Genomic DNA, 17,851 nt, shown 5'->3' with positions numbered 1-17,851 from the left:
CAAGACCTCTGAGGTTCCAGTCCTGCCTCAACCACGTGCTGACTGCTTGACCTTGCTGTGCCTCAGTTTCTTCATCTGTAAACTGAGGATAATAAAAATACCTACTTGAGGAGATAGTCATGAAGATTAGATGAGTTAACTCCCGTAAAGGCTTAGAAGGGTGCCCGCCACACAGTTCACCCAAAGAGGATTCCAGCCCAGGGGCAGACTCACTCTGCCCCGTGCCCACCTGCCCATGTTTCCAGGGTGAAGTAACAGTTGCTCCTGGCCAGAGAGGTCCAAGTAGCATTAACCGAAGAGTCACAGGGAGGAGATCCGAGCCGGCCACCTTCACCTTCCTTCTGAATAAATCTGGGCAGCCCTGTCATGTGGCCGGAGAGAGTGGAAAACGCTCCCCTGGATCCTTCTGCTTCTGGCCACCTCAGGAAGCCACCTCTACCCCATGTCACTAGCTGGTCTCCACCCGCGGGCAGGGCACCTGCTGGGCCGTTTCTTGCTGGCCAGTGTGAATGGCCTCTGTGAACAGAGCAGCATGCTCTCCAGGTGGAGCCCAGCGGGAGGGAGAGGTGACAGTGTCCATCAGCCACCCAGGTTTCCCCAGAACGTTGTCAGCAGCTAGTGGACCTGGGTAGTCAAAGCATCATTCAGGACAAGGGCAGGAAACCACTGGTCTTAGGAAGAGAATTGGCCTCCGAGATGGAAGAGGCATGACTGCTGAGGAAAACACGGAATGAAATAAGAGGAAGACTTCTGCTTTGCCTGTCCTTCTCCAAATCCCACTCAAGTGGCAAAAAAAAGAAAAAGAAAAAGAAATTTAAAGCAGGACAGAAAAATCACAAAGGTGCTTCCAGGAGGCTAATCCTAGTAAGGAATTTTTGAAAAGAAATGGGAATCAACAGACAGAAAAATCTAGCCAAGCAGAAGAACCTAAAACCTTTACAGGGAACAGGGCACTGAGAGCCACACCCGTCAGACCCGACCCCAGTCCGACTCCTGGCGTCGCTCCTGCAGCCGCTGGCCCCGTGGTTCGGCTCCGAGGAGGCCATGGGTGCAGTTTTCTGAAGCGGTCATTCAGCACAGCAGCGCCAGAGCGGCAGTGTGCCCGAGCCAGGCTCTCAGGAGTCTCCGTGCACAGCAATTCCAAACCCGTGCTGGTGTGTGGTCGGCTTGATGGCCGGGGTAGAAGAACTTATGCCACGGAAATCAGCAAATGCTGCAGGTCAAGGCTTCCTTGCTCCACCCCAGCGCTGGCTGCTCCAAGGACGCGAGGATTAGAGCAGACGGACAACGCCCGCAGGGGCAGGGCAGCTCGCGAGAGGAGAAGTTACCTGCAGAGTCTGCCTCTCCCTCCACTATGCCACGAGGCAGATTCCGGCCACCAAAACCCGCCTCCCTGCCAGGGAAGCAGGCGTCGTCATCTGCAGTGACGAAATGCATGCCAGCCTTGAATAAAGTTCATTCCAGACCTGCACCTGCAAACAGGAACAGGAAACTCAGAACCGACAAACGTTTTGGGAAAACCAAGAGCATGGAGAGAGCACCAGATTCAACAGGCAGGACCAGCCCATGCTAAAAATAGAGTAACGGAAAAGGTTAAACATAGTTAATATCCTCAGAGTTCCTTGAAAGCATATCTCATCCCCCAAAAGACAGCTGCTATGAAACACAACCAGAATTGACGGAAATTTAAAAATATGATTGCTAAACCTAATAGTTGGGCTGAATATGCAATTGATGAGTTGGAAAATTAAGTTAAGAGATTCTTCCAAAATGGTATGCCAAAAAAAGGAAGAAAGAAAAGAAGAAAGGGAGGGACCGAGAGAGAGAGAAAGAAAGAAAAAGAAAAGAAAGAAAAGTAATGTTAAGATACAGGAAGATGGATATAACTAAAATTATAGGCATAGGACTATGAGAACTAAGGGGTGGAAATTATTAAAAAAAAAAAAAATAAGAGAAGAGCATTTCCCAGAACTAAAGAGGCACTTGGACTGAAGGGACCTGTTAAATGCCAGGCAGAATTAATGCGAAATTATCTTCTGCAGGGATCCGAGTATTAACATGATAAAAAAGTTAGATCTTTCCTGCCTCTTCTTTCAGAAATCAGCTATAAGTAACAAGAAAAATGAGAAACGGTAATGCCAAGTCCATATCTGATGAAACGGAAAAGCATCTGAAGCTAGAATAGAAAGGACCACCCAAAGTGGCCAAGGTCAAGCAGACTTGCAGGCAAGCATGGAGCCCAATGCTGCATCTGAGAAAGAGCCCGCAGAACCCATAACTCCAGAGGAAAGTGTGTAGCTTAAGATGAAAATCTATAATCTGTCTTTGGCAACAATGGAATGTAGTTCTGGCGGTGGGAAATTTTCCGGACTCAGTCTGGTATGGAGAAAAAGCTGAGGAAGTAGATTTCAGCAAGAAATATCATAGACTAATCATATTTTTCAGGAAGCAGCCTGATGTTAAGGAAGGAGGGAGAGAAGGCCTGTGTTGTGACATCCCTTTGGTCTTGACCCCGAGTAGGCTCACAGAAGGAAACCCAGAGGAACTGACTCACAGCACCCCCTGCCCCCCACTCCCACCCCCCACCCGCTCCATGTGATGAGGAGAGTTTCTGCTGACCGTGCATACGGTCCTGGCAAATCCCACACAAAACTCCAGTAAATAGCTAGTTTGGTCAAGGGGGGAACTCACCTTAGTTAAACTTGAATAAGTAAACTGAAAAAAAAAAAAAGGGCTCGCATAGGAACTTACTATAATGAGACAAGAAAGAATGATGAGGGGCCGGCCCTATGGCTGAGTGGTTGGGTTTCCCGGCTCTGCTTCGGAGGCCCAGGGTTTTGCCAGTTCGGATCCTGGGCACTGACATGGCACTGCTCGTCAGGCCATGCTGAGGTGGCGTCCCACATGCCACAACTAGAAGGCCCCACAACTAAAAATATATACAACTATGTACCAGGGGGGTTTGGGGAGAAAAAGAAAAAATAAAAAAATCTTTGGAAAAAAAAGAAAGGATGAGGAGTTAAAAACCAGGCAAAACAAATGGCAGATGGAGAAATCTTGCCATGGAGCAGACAAAAATTGAGACTAAACAAATTGTCATTAATTAAGTTTTAAAAATGTATCTCTATAAAATTCACCTGTCTAAAACAAGAGCGCAAAGCAGAAATATAAGTGTTCAGGGAAGATAAGATAAAAACATGAAGATGTATTTTCCTTCATGTTGATGAAACCCGAGACAGCAGGGCCCAGGGAGAAGAGAAAAGAGAATAAAAAGTATAGATGTGACCGTGACGCTGGAAGCAGCACACAGGAAATAGGCATTGCTGCCAACAGTGAGGGCGTGCACGAGGCACGTTGAAAGAACACAGAACACGATGAAAATCTTCAAAAGTTAAAAAGGATCAGAGAGGAAAATGATAACCTTGGGAAACAAGGAAAGGAAAATCTATGCTTGATTGGTATCTTTCAGTCTAAACACTGAAATAAGAATTTAAGGTATCGGTCAAGTGAACATTTAAGAAATATTTAAGATATAATTCAAAAGAATATTCCAGAAATAAAAGACTTACACTGACTGATTGAAGAGACACAGCATATCATTGGCAAAGTCTGTTTGCCAGGTACCCCAGTCTGTCCTCTCCTTCTTCCAGAGTGCGGGGCAAGTGGCTCAAGTCCCTGGATGTCTGTGCGGAGAACAGGGGTCCTCAGACCTCTGTCTTCTTGGAACCCTTTCATTTGGGATCTATCCCAACGGTTTAGCCTATCCTAACAGGGTCACAGAAAAAAATGAATGTGGAACATCTGTAACAAGATATATTGTAATACATTTATTTGCCTTCAAAGAAAAACAAATAACTTTTGGACAAGCAGGTTGAAAAAATGATATAAAAAAGGAAAATCCATTCAGGCTAGCTTCAGACTTCTCCACGGGATATTTGCTGCTAGCAGACAGTAGAACAACCCTATAAAATCGTGGAAGGAAAGTGCGACACAATAACTGTATAAAACTGACACTGGTCAAACGGTTGCTGACGTAGAAGAGGCAACAGGAAGACACTTTAGTTCAGTTTTGCTTTGAGCAGACACCTGTCGCCCCTTCGGTGCTGACACTGTGTCCCCGCCAAGCATCCCGTCCGTTTCAGCACCTCTGGTCGCCTCTGTGTCCCCCAACTCCACTTCCACCACCATTTTTTAATGTCTGGGTAAAATGATTCTGATTCATTTCTTTCCTTTTAAAGTTTGTTTACTTTCCAGTTGGTAAAGTTTTAAGTTCAACACACATGTATTTATAGTTTTCTTCTTTTTATGCAAATGGAAATGGACCAAACATTCCGTTGCACCTTGTGTTTTCCTACTTATTAATGTGTTGACCGCTGTGCAGTGGTGTGCGCTGCCGTGCCCCTCTGTCCTTTGTTCTCCACGCAGCAGCTAGGATGGTGGGCTTTCTAAACCTTAGGTCGTGAGCTCCTCCGCGCAAAGCCCTCTGCTGTCTTCTCAGCAGAGCGACACCTGAAGTTTGGCGGCCCCAGCTGACCTGGGCCTGGCAGTGACCTCCTTTCCTGCCACTCCCACCCACTCATGCTGCTCACCCCGCACCAGCCCTGCTGCCGTGCTTTGGGCTCGCCTCTCCTGCCTGCTGCTTCTTCCTCCAGACGCCGCGGGTTCTCTCCATGACTTCATTTGCCAGCTCACACAGGCCTTCTTGGAACGTTCTGTCTGAAGTAGCACCCCTCCGTCACTCTCTGCTCCTCTTAACGATGTTCATAGCTTATGTTCATCGAATTTACTGTATGCCAGGCACTGTTCTAACAGCTCTCCATATTTTCAATCATTTAATCCTCACAACGGCCCTTTGAGGCAGGAGCTATTGTTATCCCCATTTTACAGAGGTGCAAATTGAGGCCCACAAAAGTTCAAGTAACTTCACCAAGGTCATGGAGCTCCTGAGTGTCAAAGCCAGGTCAACTCCAGAGCCATATTCTGTACCGTCTCTCATCTGCTACTTTTAAATACAATGTATACTGCCCTTGCCCTGCTTTATTTATTTAATACAACACTTAGCACTGAATATACATCTACTGACATACATCAACTATAGATCTACCTGTTTATTTTATTTTTGCCTATTATTATTCCCACTAACCAGCACTGGGAGTCTAGCCCTGTCGTCAGCCCTGTCTGACGATTGTCATACTGCGGTGACTGCGTGTGGCTGTGATGCTGAAAGCTGAGCCACCAGTATTTCAAATACCAGCAGGGTCGCCCACAGTGGACAGGTCTCTGCGGAGCTTCCAGACTAAGACAGACCAGGAAGGAGGACCTGGCCACCCACTTCCGAAAAAATTGGCCATGAGAGCCCTGTGAATAGCAGCAGAGCGTTGTCTGGTACAGCGCCGGAAGGAGAGAGGATGGCAGAGAAAGACCGGGCAGGGGTCTGCTATGCTGTGCGCTGGAGCGCTAGGAGTCGGAATCCACTGCATGGCACCACCACCAACATCAAATGATTCCTACTGCGTTGTAAGACTTTGGAGGGCAGGATTTACCTGTTTTCTTCACTGCTGTATATCACACATCTAAAGCGGTGCCAACACTGTTGAAGGGTGAATGGGGATCTATACCCGTAGACAAATACATACTTTTTTTCCCATTATGGGAGCCCACAGATAAACTGAAAAGTAGGAGATGATGTGTTTTGAAGAGTGAAGAAAGAAGGACACGTAACACCTGCAAAAAAAGAAACACAAGAAAGATGCTACAAAGAACAGTACATAACTTTTTATGACAAGATATAAACTAATCTAAAGGCTGGATCAGTGAATATGGAGGAAAAAAGAAATATTAGTGGGATTACTCAGAAGGTAATGGTTTAGCAACTTTCTCTTTTTGGAGGAGATATATTTGAAGATAGCTTTAAATAAAGGAAAGAAATAGTTTTAGCTGCCGTGTGGGAAGAAAAAAATACACTTTTTTAGACCTAAATGGAAAAAATAACTAACTAGTGACAGTTTGTTCTTGAAACACTATAAAAAAAATGTCAGGGCAGGTGTCATCCTGTGGAGTCATGAGGCAGGAACGAAAGTTTACTTCATCCCCTTTGGATCCAGCCAGCTGTCTCCCCACAAAGAGTTGTCAGAATTCTTAAGGATTCGGTAGAGAACACTGCAGTCACGTCTACAGGCTGATCTGGTTGTCTGTTTCTTCTGCCTGTAAAAAGGGACAGGTTTCTAAGACAGTGACCAGATGTCCTGTTTAGGGTGGGACAGCCCTAGATTTGATTAGAATCTGAGGGGTTTTGGGTGTTCTTTTTTTTTGGTGAGGAAGATTGGCCCTGAGCTAACATCTGTTGCCAATCCTCCTCTTTTTTTTTTTTTTCCTCACCAAAGCCCTAGTACGTAGTTTTATGTCCTAGTTGTAAATCATTCCAGTTCTTCTACGTGAGATGCTGCCACAGCATGGCTTGATGAGTGGTGTGTAGGTCTGTGCCCAGGATCCAAACTGGGGAACTTAACTACTCAGCCATTGTGCCAGCCCCAGAATCTGAGTTTTGGGGCAATTAGATTTCTTGCATGTTTCGGAACTGATGGTGAAGCGAGAAAAGATTTTTTTTAACAGTAACATGTAAATAAACATGCTTGAAATTTTTATGGGGTCCTTATTAGTTAGCATTCACATCCACTTAGAACACTCGACTTAGAGAGACAGTAAACAAGGAAGGGACTTCACGGAAAGAACGTGGCAACCGATGGACACCAGACCTGAGTTAGAAAAACAAACCTCAATGTGAGCCCTGGGGGGTGAGTTTAACTTTCACCCGGGGCCCCTCATCTTCTTCTGACTTGTTCCATAGATGAGGCTTCACTTCTCTTCCTTTGTAACACAGTTCATGCCTCTCTTAGCAGTAGTTTACCGCAGGTTAACCACTTACTAGTTGTGTAAACTGGGCAACTTATTCTCCTGGAGCGCATCTTCTCCTCTGTACAAGTGGGATAACAGCAGTGGTGACCCCACAGGGTTGATGAGAAGACTCAGTGAGATCATACGGAAGAGGTGCTTTTGCCATGCAGAACTAAAATTACACACGCAGTTCTGGTTATTTTTTCCAACGAATGGATTAAGATCCTATTCTACTTATCAGCTGGAAATCTAGAAACACTCTCCTGAAGCTCTGATTTTACTCTGGCCCCCATGTCCTTTCTTCTCCTCAAGCACTGCTTTTCTACAATGATCCCCCTCCCTTCTCTTTGGCTCACTCCCTCCGGCAGCCAACGTGACCCATCGCTGCCCATCTGAATGCTGCTCCCCTTTCATCCTTCCTTCCCTTCGATGTCTGCCTATGTCCCTGCCCCTTTCACAGCAAGCTTGTTGAACCAGTTGTCTACTCTTGCCTATTGACTTCCCCTTCTCTCTTCAACCCTCTGCAATCAGCTGTATATCTCCACCACTTCAGAGAATCAACCATGCCAAGGCTCCCTCCAGTCTGCTAAATCCAGGGGTCATTTCTCAGTATTTGTCACCCATTGACCAGTTCTTAAAATACTCTCTTGGCTTCAGCGTCTCCCCTTTTCCGGGCCTTTCTTCTGCTTTGCTGCTTTTCATTAATCTCCATTGCTGGCTCATCCACTTCTGACCTCCCTGTGTAGACGTGCCCCAGAGCTCTTTGTTCAGCTCAATAGCCTCTCTCTCTCTCCACGTGGTCTCATCAAGTCTCATCTAAATGTGTTGGTGACCCTCAAATTTATGTCTTCAATCCAACCTCTGTCCTGAGCTCCAAAATCATATAGCCAACTGCCTGACAGACATTTCCACTTGGATTTCCAACAGGCACCTCTAACCTAACATGTGCAAAACGGAGCCCTTGCGTCCCCTTCTCCAAATCAGCTGCTCTCCCTATCTTTTCCATCTCTGTGGCACCATTATATACCTAGCCGCTCGCATGCAACTCCTAGGATCGTCCTTGATTTCTTTCTTCCCTTCACACCCCACAGCCAATCCATTAGCAAATTCTGTCAGCTTTACATTCAAAAATACATCTTGAGCCTGATCACTTCTTACCACTTCCACCACTGTTGCCTGGGCCCTGCCACCATCTTCTCTTGCCAGGACTATTACATCTGTCTTTTGAGTAATTTCCAACTTACTGCCCTCTCTCCAATCCCTTTGCACAGAGCAGTCAATTCGGTCATTTTAAACATAAATCAAATATCTCTGCTGCTTTTCAAACATGCCGTTGTCTTCCTTTGCCACTTAGACAAGGACCCAGCCTCCCTCCCCTCGACTTGACTCTGCCTCCTTCTCAGACCTCTTCTCTGGTCTTTTATTTATCACCGCACTCCAGCTACACTGGCCTCCTTCTCATTTATTTAAAATATCAAGCTCACTGCTACCTCTGGACCTCTCTGCAGATGTTTTCCTGGCTGTTTCTTTTGGTTCACTCAGGTCTCTGCTCAAATGTCACTTCCTCAGAGAGGCCTTTTTGACCACTCTAGGTAGAGAAGGAGCCCCTCTCCCCACCACGTCTATCTCGACTATACTTCATAGCATGTGTCACTGTCCAAAAGGCTCTCATTCATTTACATCCTTATGGCCTGTCTTCCCACACTGTGTCATGAGAGCAGCTAAATTATTTGTCTCGTTATTATATCCCGTGTTTACAAGAGGGCCCAGCTTAATATAGGTGTTTAATGAACGTCTGTTACATAGATGGATGACTGGGGCTCCCTCCTTCCCCTCAGGTGTTCAAGAAACTCAGGGGCTATGCGTCTTACTGGTACACTGTGTTACTGCCGAAATCTGGTGCCACTCGGTGTGCAGAGGATGCTGGTCCACTGCTGACTCAGATCCCGGGCCAGGCCTCAGTGAGCCTTCGAGGGAGACCAAGCCCACTCCCTCCACTCTGAGCTCAGCAAGGGTGCCTCTTCTCCTGGGCTCCTGCGATTACGATCCCTAGTGCTCTGTTCTTCCAGTGCCCACACACGGCCACCTCCTGGGGGGTGAGCTGGCCTCAGAAGCACTGAGTTTCAGAAGCTGCTCTGGACTCCACTACCCCATGGACCCCCAAGCCCCTCAGTGAACCTAGGGCAATTTCCTGTCACTTTCCTTGCAAACAAAAAAAAAAAAAAAAAAGAAAGAAAAAAGTACAAATTGAATTTCTTTGAGGTTACCCTTCAGAATGAACATTGATTCATTTATTTTTTCATTTAATAAATTTTTATTGGTCACCAAGTATATGCCAGGTGCTCTTCCAGGCACATTATTTTGTAATGTCATCATCTCTATTGTCTTCTTCATCATGAGTCTACGTTACATTGCGAATTCCTTAAGGGCAGAGACAGTCTTTCCACTGTAGTCAAGTGCTCAGTAACTGTCTATTGCCCGAATCAACGAAAGAAAGGAGAGAGAATGAAGGGCTGAAGGAAGCTTTGGCTCCCTTACGTTTACATTCAAACAAAAACAAGGAAGAGTGATTACTCTTTAAATCATACAATGTTATTACCTTAAAATAAGTTTTAAATGTTTAATACTTGTCATAATCTCACCATGCTAACACATATACATTTTTCCATGTTTTCTTTTGATTTTGTCCATTGAAGTGCATATTTTTAGGTATTTGTCATTTTAATGTATTTTCCATGTCATCTTCTGCCTTTCCACTTAACACCAATGACCAACATTTGGTATGTTTTCACATTATCATCACCTTCGTGCCTTCCTGTAATTTAGGAATTTCTCTTTTCTTATTTTTGAACCCACATTGGGCACCCTTTGGTCACTAGCACTGTAAATCCCCGAACAACCTACCAGGTGTCTTTGTGCTTCTCTGACAGACAGCGAGGTCGGCGAGTCCTCAGGCAAGCACGCCTGGTTGTGGAGGAAGCAATGATGCCCCGTCAGGGAGGAGGCAGGCCCGGTTTCTCAGGAGAGAAGGAAGGAAGGGGCGCCTCACCAGCAGCGCTGAACCTGGAGCGTGTGGACGGCGCGACTTAGCTCCCCTCTGGGGCTTGATGAGCCTGTTTCTACCTCCTGGCCCTCTGCCTGGGTACCATCTGCAAAGCTTTGGCTTCTCTTTCAGTTTTGCAGGAAGCTTATGCTTTTAATATGCTGCTATCGGGTAGGGGAAAACAGGAGAACAGCGGACTTCAGGGATCTGCCTGTTTCTCTTCTGCCTTTTAACCGAGCTTAGCTTCTTCACCCCTTGTTTTGGCCAAGTGCAAGATGAGCACAGAGGAGTACTGCTCTGACACAGGACGCCGCCCCCTGAAGAAATCAGCAGGAAACTGGAGAGGTTTATAGGAGCTTCTTCTCTGCCTCTCACCCTGGAAACAAGTGGAAGTACATTTGCAAAACTACATTGAAAATAAACGAGAAAACGTGTTCCACTTTATGCCAACTCTTTTGGAATAGAACTAGTTTTAAACGAAGTAATGAGGAAATGGCCTTTGTAACTAAATGTTGACTAATGTGCTGTGAACCTAGGCTTGAAAACGGGAAATCAAACTAGGAATGAAAAGGGGGAAGTTCTCTGGGTGCCTTGCCTACAAAACTTGGAGATGAGCCATATTTTGTAAACCAGAGAATTTAGACTCAGTTTATTTTGTGTTAATTTCTCCTCTCTTATTTGCTACCACTTATCAAGTTATGTTTCTGCAGTTCAGGTTGGCTTTGGGCTATAAGGAGTGTGCGTGGGCCAGAGTTAACTGGGACCAAAGGCGTTCCCTGGAAGCCAACATGTTGACGGCAGGTATAGAGAGAGATCTTAAAGAGGGAGACGAATCTGGTGGTGGAGGCACCCAAAAGTGAAGGCCAGATTATTTAGGGGCCCCTTCCCAAAAGGAGATCTCCTGTGAGAGCCAATCTTGAATCCTACTATTTCCATTTTATTTTTTTTTAAAGATTGGCACCTGAGCTAACAACTGTTGCCAATCTTCTTTTTCTTTATTCCTGCTTTTTCCTCCCCAAATCTCCCCAGTACAGAGTTGCATATTTTAGTTGTGGGTCCTTCTAGTTGTGGCATGTGGGACGCCACCTCAGCATGGCCTGACGAGCGGTGCCGTGTCCGCGCCCAGGGTCCAAACCGGTGAAACCCTGGGCCGCCGAAGTGGAGCGCACGAACTTAACCACTCGACCTCCGGGCCAGCCCCAATTTTATTTTATTTTTATTCCAAAAGGTAGCTTATCCTTTAAGGAATATACTCAAGCCCAAAAGAATTCTTTTGAAAATATTTAAAAAGTCGTGTGAGAAAATTAAATCAAGCAGAACTGAAATGACGACATTTTACAAGCTCTAAGATGTGGCACCAACGAAGAGCACGAGGAAAGGAGAGCGGCGTTGTCGCATACGCAGAGCGTCAACCCCCGTGGCACATCTGTGATGGGCCCAATCATGCATTCACTCTTTCGCTGGACGTTTCCTAAGTGACCATTAAGCGCCAGGTGTTACAGGCAGCGGTGGAACACGGTTGTCACCCATGTCAGTTTTTCATAATTTCAGAATGTGTCGGATAAGCAAGGGCTAAGCGTGTGGGGCACAAGTGCTCCAAGGCCTATGAGGGAGCGCCCGGCATGGGGCGTTATCTGTGCTCTGCCAGAGCCCACGTGCCTCCCCGGAAACCGCCCCACGGAGGACAGGAGGCAGATCCCACCAACATTCTTGTTTCACTACACCACCTTGTCTGAAATTTAGTCACCTTAATCACTGTTTACTGTCAAGTCCCACAATTTAAATACCAGGCAACTACAGCATATGGTGTTTTGGCCCTAATGAACCTTGTAAATACCTGGAACACACAGAATATTTATCTTCATGGCAGGCCTGCCTCTAATGCTTATGGGACCAGAGGTAACAGGAGTACAAAAGGAGGCCAGTGTACCATGGGCAACTATTTGAATACTGTGCTCAATGATCAGCAGCAAAGCCACAAACTGAAGCGCTAAGGGAAAGGAAAATCTAGGCCCGACATCACTCTGCTGTACAAACCCCCACTTTGTCATGCAAGAATCTATTGCTTTCAAGCTGAGAAGAAGGATGACAAGTTAACTTACGTGTTCCTCTTACCTATTTAAGCGCTTTGCTGCTCAAATCCCACCCGGACTCCACAGCAGCCTCTGTCTGCCCAGGCCAGCTGTCCCACCCACAGATCCTCACTGCTTCCGGGTTCCACCTTTTGTTTTGAAGACAAAGGACAAGAGACATGAAGAAGTGTTTCCCAGAGGCCGGGACAGTGTTGGTCCAGGGAGAGGGCACTTATGGCTGTGGGCCAGGGTTCAGCATCAGACCAGGAGTGGCCGAGGCCCCCGTGTTTTTAATAAATCGATGTATTTGCGGTATGTAAGGTCCTTCAAAGCGTGGGGTCCAGGACAGGGGCCTCTCCTGCCCGGGTCTAAGCGGGTAGAGCTTAGTGATCCCGGGAATTTAATGCCAAGCTCATCTGCAGGGTGATCTAGATGACTGCGTTTTTTTAAAGAACTTTTTCAGCATCAAGAAAGATAGGGCGAGACTAACGGCTGGGAGAACCGTAGCAAATTTCGAAGTCTTTCCCCGGAACTGGGTGTGAATGTTATGAAGACTTTTTAAAGGGAAGCGCAAATGCGTCCAAGAGGAGGACGGGGTAGCGCCGTGGGGCCATCACCAGCTCCAAGGACGACGAGCTGCGGGCCCCGTGCGTCCCCTCGCTCAGCGCATCGTGTGACAGCCAATCCCAGGTGTCTCAGCACCGCGCCCGTGCATTTCTGAAAGAGCCTCTCAGGGAGACACATTCGCAGGCCCAGCATCCGATTCTCCCCGAGTCAACAAACACGTGACAGCAGCATCCACGCGGAGGGCCCTGCGTGGTCCTCCCTCTCGAGGGCGAGAACAGTCTCCCGGGCGGTGCGCGTCGGGGGTCGCCACCCGCGAGCCGTGTGACGCGCACGCGCAGGGGCGGCCACACGAAGCCTCCCCGGGGCCGTCGCAGGGCCCGCAGGTCCGGGGCTGCCGCCGGGGGGCACCCCGGCCTCCCCGCGAGGGCGCACGCGCTCCCCCGCCTCCGCTGGGACGAGGCGTGGGACACTTCTTTTTCCAAAATGCGCGAGTTGCTAAGCGAACCGCGGGCCTGTGTGAACGGCCCTGGGAGGCCTCTCCTGCTAAACTGCCCGGCGGGGAGGTTCGCGGTCCGGGGCGCCCGCCCTTCCGGCCCGGACGCCGTCGGGGTTCCGTCCCCGTCGGGGAAGGGCACCCTGCTGACCACGGTCCCAGCGTCGCCCCGGTGGCTCGAGGCGCGCTGGCCCGGGCGGGGTGCCCCGGCCCCTCAAGGCGGCGGTGAGCAGGGCTCGGCGCCCCTCGGCCCCGGGCAGCGCCCGCGCCTCCTCACTCCCGACAGAGCGCTCCGCGCCGCCGCGCCCGCGCCGGCACGGAGGAAGCGACGGCGCCCGGGAGGGGCCCGCGGCGCATGCGCGGTCGGGCGCCGCTCGGGCGCCCCGCGGCCGCTAGGTGGCGCATGCGCGCTGGAGGGTGCGGGCCGGTCTCCGGGAGGAAGGCGGCGGCAGCGGCGCGGCGCGGGGCGGGGGCGCGGGGGCCGGGCCCGTGTTTACACGGCGGCGGCGGGCGGCGCGGAACCGGGCGAGGCGGCGGCGGCGCGATGGTCATGGCGCATTTCGTGGAGAGTTTCTGGGTAAGACGAGGGCGGGGGAGCCGGCGCGGTCCCTGCGCTGCCCTCGGCCTGCCGCGGCGGCGGCTCGGGGGCGCGGGCGTCGGGGACCCGCCCGCCGGGAGCGGGCGCGGGCGCGGGAGCGGCGCGGAGCCGCAGGAAGCGGGCGGCGGGCTGGCGCTGGCCTCGCGGCCCTGTCAGCGCGGCCCCCGCGGGACAAAGCGCCGGGCGGCGGACGCGGGCCCGGGCTGCGGCTGCGGGCGCGCTCGGACGCCGGGCGGCCCGGCCCGGCCCCGGCCCCGCGGAGCCCCCGGCCTCCAGCCCGCGCCGCCCGGCCCGCCGCGGGGCCTGCTCACAAAGCGCGCGGGCGGGGGCCGTGGCGGCGCTCGCGCCGTGACCCCGGGCGGCCCGCCGGGAGGGGCCGGCGCGCTCAGGTGGCCCCGGTGGGGCGCGCGCGTCCGGACCGTCGCAGGTACCCGCGGGGCCGCGTCGGCGACCCTTAGGAGGATGGAAGGGGCGGCTTCTCGGCGAACAGGACTGTGTCCTGAACTCTTATTTCTGGGCGTCTCGAGGGTGGACGTGCTTAGTGAGCGATCAGTTCATCGTTGTTTGCCTTCAGTAGTCCTTGTTTTCCGCGAGCTGCGTGGATCCTAGACCTTAGGTTTTTTTTTTTTTTAACAGCTTTATTGAGGCACCATTCACATACCATACAGTACATCCATTTAACTGGACACTTGAAGGGTTGTTCGTGTTCCTAGAGTTGTGCGGACATGACCACGATCAATTTCAGAACAGTTTCATCTGCTCAGAGAATGCCTGTCCCCATTAGCAGTGGCTCCTCCCTTCCCCTCCCTGAGCCCTGGCAGCTCCTGTCTAGATGTTTGCCTCGACAGATTTGCCTGTTCTGGACGTGTCCTGTAAATGGGGGCGTGTATGTGGTCCTTTGTGACTGGCTTCTTTCGCTTAGCATGTTTCCAGGGTTCATCCTTGATGTGGCTTAATCATCATTAAGCATCAGTGCTTAAATTCCATCTTATGGCCAAATAAGATTCCATGTTATGCGTATACCACAGTTTACTCATCCATTCCTCAGCGATGGACGTTTGCTTGTTTCTGCTTCTGGGCTGTTAGGAATAATGCTGCCGTGAACATTTTTGTACAAGTTGTTGTGAGGACATAGGTTTTCATTTCTTTTGGGAATGGAACTGCTGGGTCGAGTCATAACTCTGTTTAACGTTTTGAGGAGCTGCCAGACTGTCTTCCAAAGTGGCCGTGGCATTTTACAGTCTCACCAGCGGTACCTGAGGGTTCCAGTTCCTCCACGTGTTCAACAGCGCTTATCATCTGTCTTTTTTATTATAGTGGACGAGTGTGAAGTGTATCTCATTGTGGTTTTGATTTGCATCTCTCTGATGGCTAATGATGTCGAGCGTCTTTTCATGTGCTTGTTGCCCATTTAGATATTTTCCTTGGAAAAATATCTGTTTAAATACATTGCCCGTTTTTGAATTGGGCTATTTGTCTTTTTATTGAGTTGTAAGAGTTCTTCTTATATTCTGGGTACATGTCTCTTATCAGATATACAATTTTGTAAATATTTTCTTGCATTCTGTATGTTATCTTTTTCACTTTCTTGATGGTGTCCTTTGAAGCACAGAAGTTTTAAATTTTGATAAAGTCTTGATTAAGTCTAATATATCTAATTTTCCTATCACTTAGGCTTTTGTTGTTGTATCTAAGAAATCTTTCCTAAGCCAAAATCACAAAGATTTCTTCCTGTATTTTCTTCTACGAGTTGGAGAGTTTAGCTCTTACATTTGGGCCTTCTGTGAGCCATTTGAAGTTGATTTTTGTGTATGGTGCAAGGAAGAGCTACGCCTTCATTCTTTTGCACGTGGGTATCTAGTTGCCCCAGCACCCTTTGTTGAAAAGGCCTTTCTCTGTTGAATTGTCTTGGCACCCTTGTTGAAAGTCAGTTCACCATAGATACGTGGGTTTATTTCTGGATTTTCATTTGTATTCCACTATCTATCCTTGTGCTAGAACCACACTGTTTTGATTATAGTAGCTGTGTAGTAAGTTTGAAATAGAAAAGTGTGAGCTCTCCAACTTTGTTGTTCCTTTTCGATATGGTTTTGGCTGTTCTGAGTCCCTTGCGTTTCCATATGAATTTTAGGTTTAGCTTATCAATTTTAGACTTTAGTTTTTATGATGGCAATTTATGAAACTTTTATAAGGATCATTTAAAAGTTGACTTTCATAAATGTTTTGCATATTTTTTGATGCCATGAGTGTGTTTTTGAAGTTTGCTAACTTAATTCCAAATTGCACATTAACATTTTAAAGTTATCATTTGTTTTCTGTTAATTGAGCTTTGAACATAGCCTTATTTGGTGTTTTTGGCTATTATGAATAATGCTGAAATGAACATTTAAAAAAATTTAATTATTTTATTGAGGTCATATTGGTTTATAACAGTGTGTACCTTTGAGTGTACATTATTATATATCACTTTCTGTATAGACTGCATCGTGCTCACCCCAGTAGTCTAGTTTTTATCTGTCACCATAGGGACATCCGTGATCATCTGTCGCTTTACCCCTTTGCCCTCCCCTGCCATCCCCTTTGCCTTGGGTAACCAGTAATCTGTTCTTATCCATGTGTTTGTTATACAAACATTTTGTATCAGTTTTTGTGCACCCCTTGTTTGTCCCTCTTAATGAGGAATAGGAATAAATTTGGATGTCTGAAATCTAGAGAATCTTAAGTCTTAATTTGTGTTTCAGTCTTGGCCTTCACTTCTGCTACTGAGTGCAAGCGGTTAAAGTAGGCTGTATTTTATTTTACTTCCAAGCCTGGAATTTAGGCTGAAATCTCTCAACTGGAGCTTAAAAGTCTCCAAAGGAGGGCTAAATGAACTGGGAAAGTCTAAAAACTAAATACCTTTTGAGAATTTTATAGCTGTCTGTTTAAAACAACTTGGAATTTACATATTTCAGGATCATTTATAAAATAATTTTTTAAAATAGAGAACTTACAGTATTAGTTTCACTTTTCTCCCCTAATATTTAAAGTGGCACTGTCAAAACAAAATAAAACTTGTCAAAGTGAGGTAATGGGAACCTTTAAAGTTCTAGGTTTCTAACCAAACAACCTGTTAATTGTTTTTGTCCCGTACGTATGGAAAGACAAACCTTTTTGTTGTGGCATTTTGTTAGAGGAAAGTTTGAATCATTGAAACTGTCTTCAAGCTCTTTTGAAAGCAGCACATCCTGCCTTTTTCTTTAGAGTTTTTCTTAACTAAAGCTATATGCTACGTTATAAATTCCTTTACTTAATAACTACATTTTGAAGAGGAAAACTATTCAAAACTTCCTACACAACAGGTGTTTTGTTGTTGATAAGTCAGTTTTTGCCACAAAGTATAGTGCCATTGATAATCAAGTAGAAAATGTTTTTCTTTTCTATTAAAATTGGGCAGCAAAAATAATTTTGATAGCAGAAATCCACACCGCTGCTTTAATATATGAAAACAGCTGTTAGCCCTTCAAAAGATTATGTAACTTTAAAAAGCTATTGACAAACATTCCAATGAGGAAGTGTCTGTGTGCTGCTGCTTTCTCAGAGTTGAGCACTAGTTTATAATACTCTTGCTGTCATCTATGTAAACATAACTTGGCTTTGTATTTTTATATAAGTCCAGATTATTTAATTCAGGATTTAAAAAACAATTTTTTTTAAGAAATAGATTTCATAGATGATAATTATTTAAGGGGACAATATACTTGATTTAAATACCTTATAAATCTCATTTTACGTAATAATCCCAATCTGTGTAAGATCTGAAGCATTCTCCCAAAGACACCAAGTATACTTTAGTGTACATCACGTCATGATGTATATTTGTGCATGATGTGCATTTTTAGTTAGGTGACTTTTTCTAAAGATTATCTCCAGCCAACGCATCAGGAATGAATGAACAACAATTATCTTAGGTATTTTTATCCTGAAGTTTTTCCATATTTCTCTTACTGTTTAACCAGTACAGAAGTCTCATTTCATTTGTCTATTGATTTCACTGGTATTGTCATACTTTACTTTTAAACAAAATTGGAACACTTGGTTGTATATCCAAAATTTGATCTGTCGTTACATGGATAAACTGAGAGGATTAAAATGTTTTTTAAAAATCTGGAATTTTTTTTTTTTTTTGAGGAAGATTAGGCCTG

The 17,851-nt window shown here is 47.0% G+C and overlaps 1 protein-coding gene and 1 long non-coding RNA gene across 4 annotated transcripts in view; one reads left to right on the top strand and one right to left on the bottom strand.

The window, feature by feature from the left end:
- Nucleotides 1-9,184: 9,184 nt before the first annotated feature.
- Nucleotides 9,185-12,849, bottom strand: LOC139075185 (uncharacterized). The gene is made up of 2 exons (XR_011525326.1): nt 12,053-12,849; nt 9,185-10,313 (listed from the first exon to the last, which is right to left on the bottom strand). It is a non-coding gene; the product is annotated as an uncharacterized lncRNA (long non-coding RNA).
- Nucleotides 12,850-13,400: 551 nt separating this feature from the next.
- Nucleotides 13,401-17,851, top strand: part of FCHO2 (FCH and mu domain containing endocytic adaptor 2) — a 115,666-nt gene continuing 111,215 nt past the window's right edge. For all 3 annotated transcript variants that reach the window (XM_070569861.1, XM_070569860.1, XM_070569859.1), the window contains exon 1: nt 13,401-13,646. In XM_070569861.1, coding sequence (XP_070425962.1) covers nt 13,425-13,646 — 222 coding nt within the window. In that variant the 5' untranslated portion in view covers nt 13,401-13,424. The remainder of the gene's footprint in view (nt 13,647-17,851) is intronic.

The sequence above is a fragment of the Equus przewalskii genome, chromosome 13, assembly GCF_037783145.1.
Source record: "Equus przewalskii isolate Varuska chromosome 13, EquPr2, whole genome shotgun sequence".
NCBI classification, from domain to species: Eukaryota; Metazoa; Chordata; class Mammalia; order Perissodactyla; family Equidae; genus Equus; species Equus przewalskii.
The sequence above is the reverse complement of the archived record's forward strand: the minus strand, read 5'-3'. Positions and strand labels throughout refer to the sequence as shown.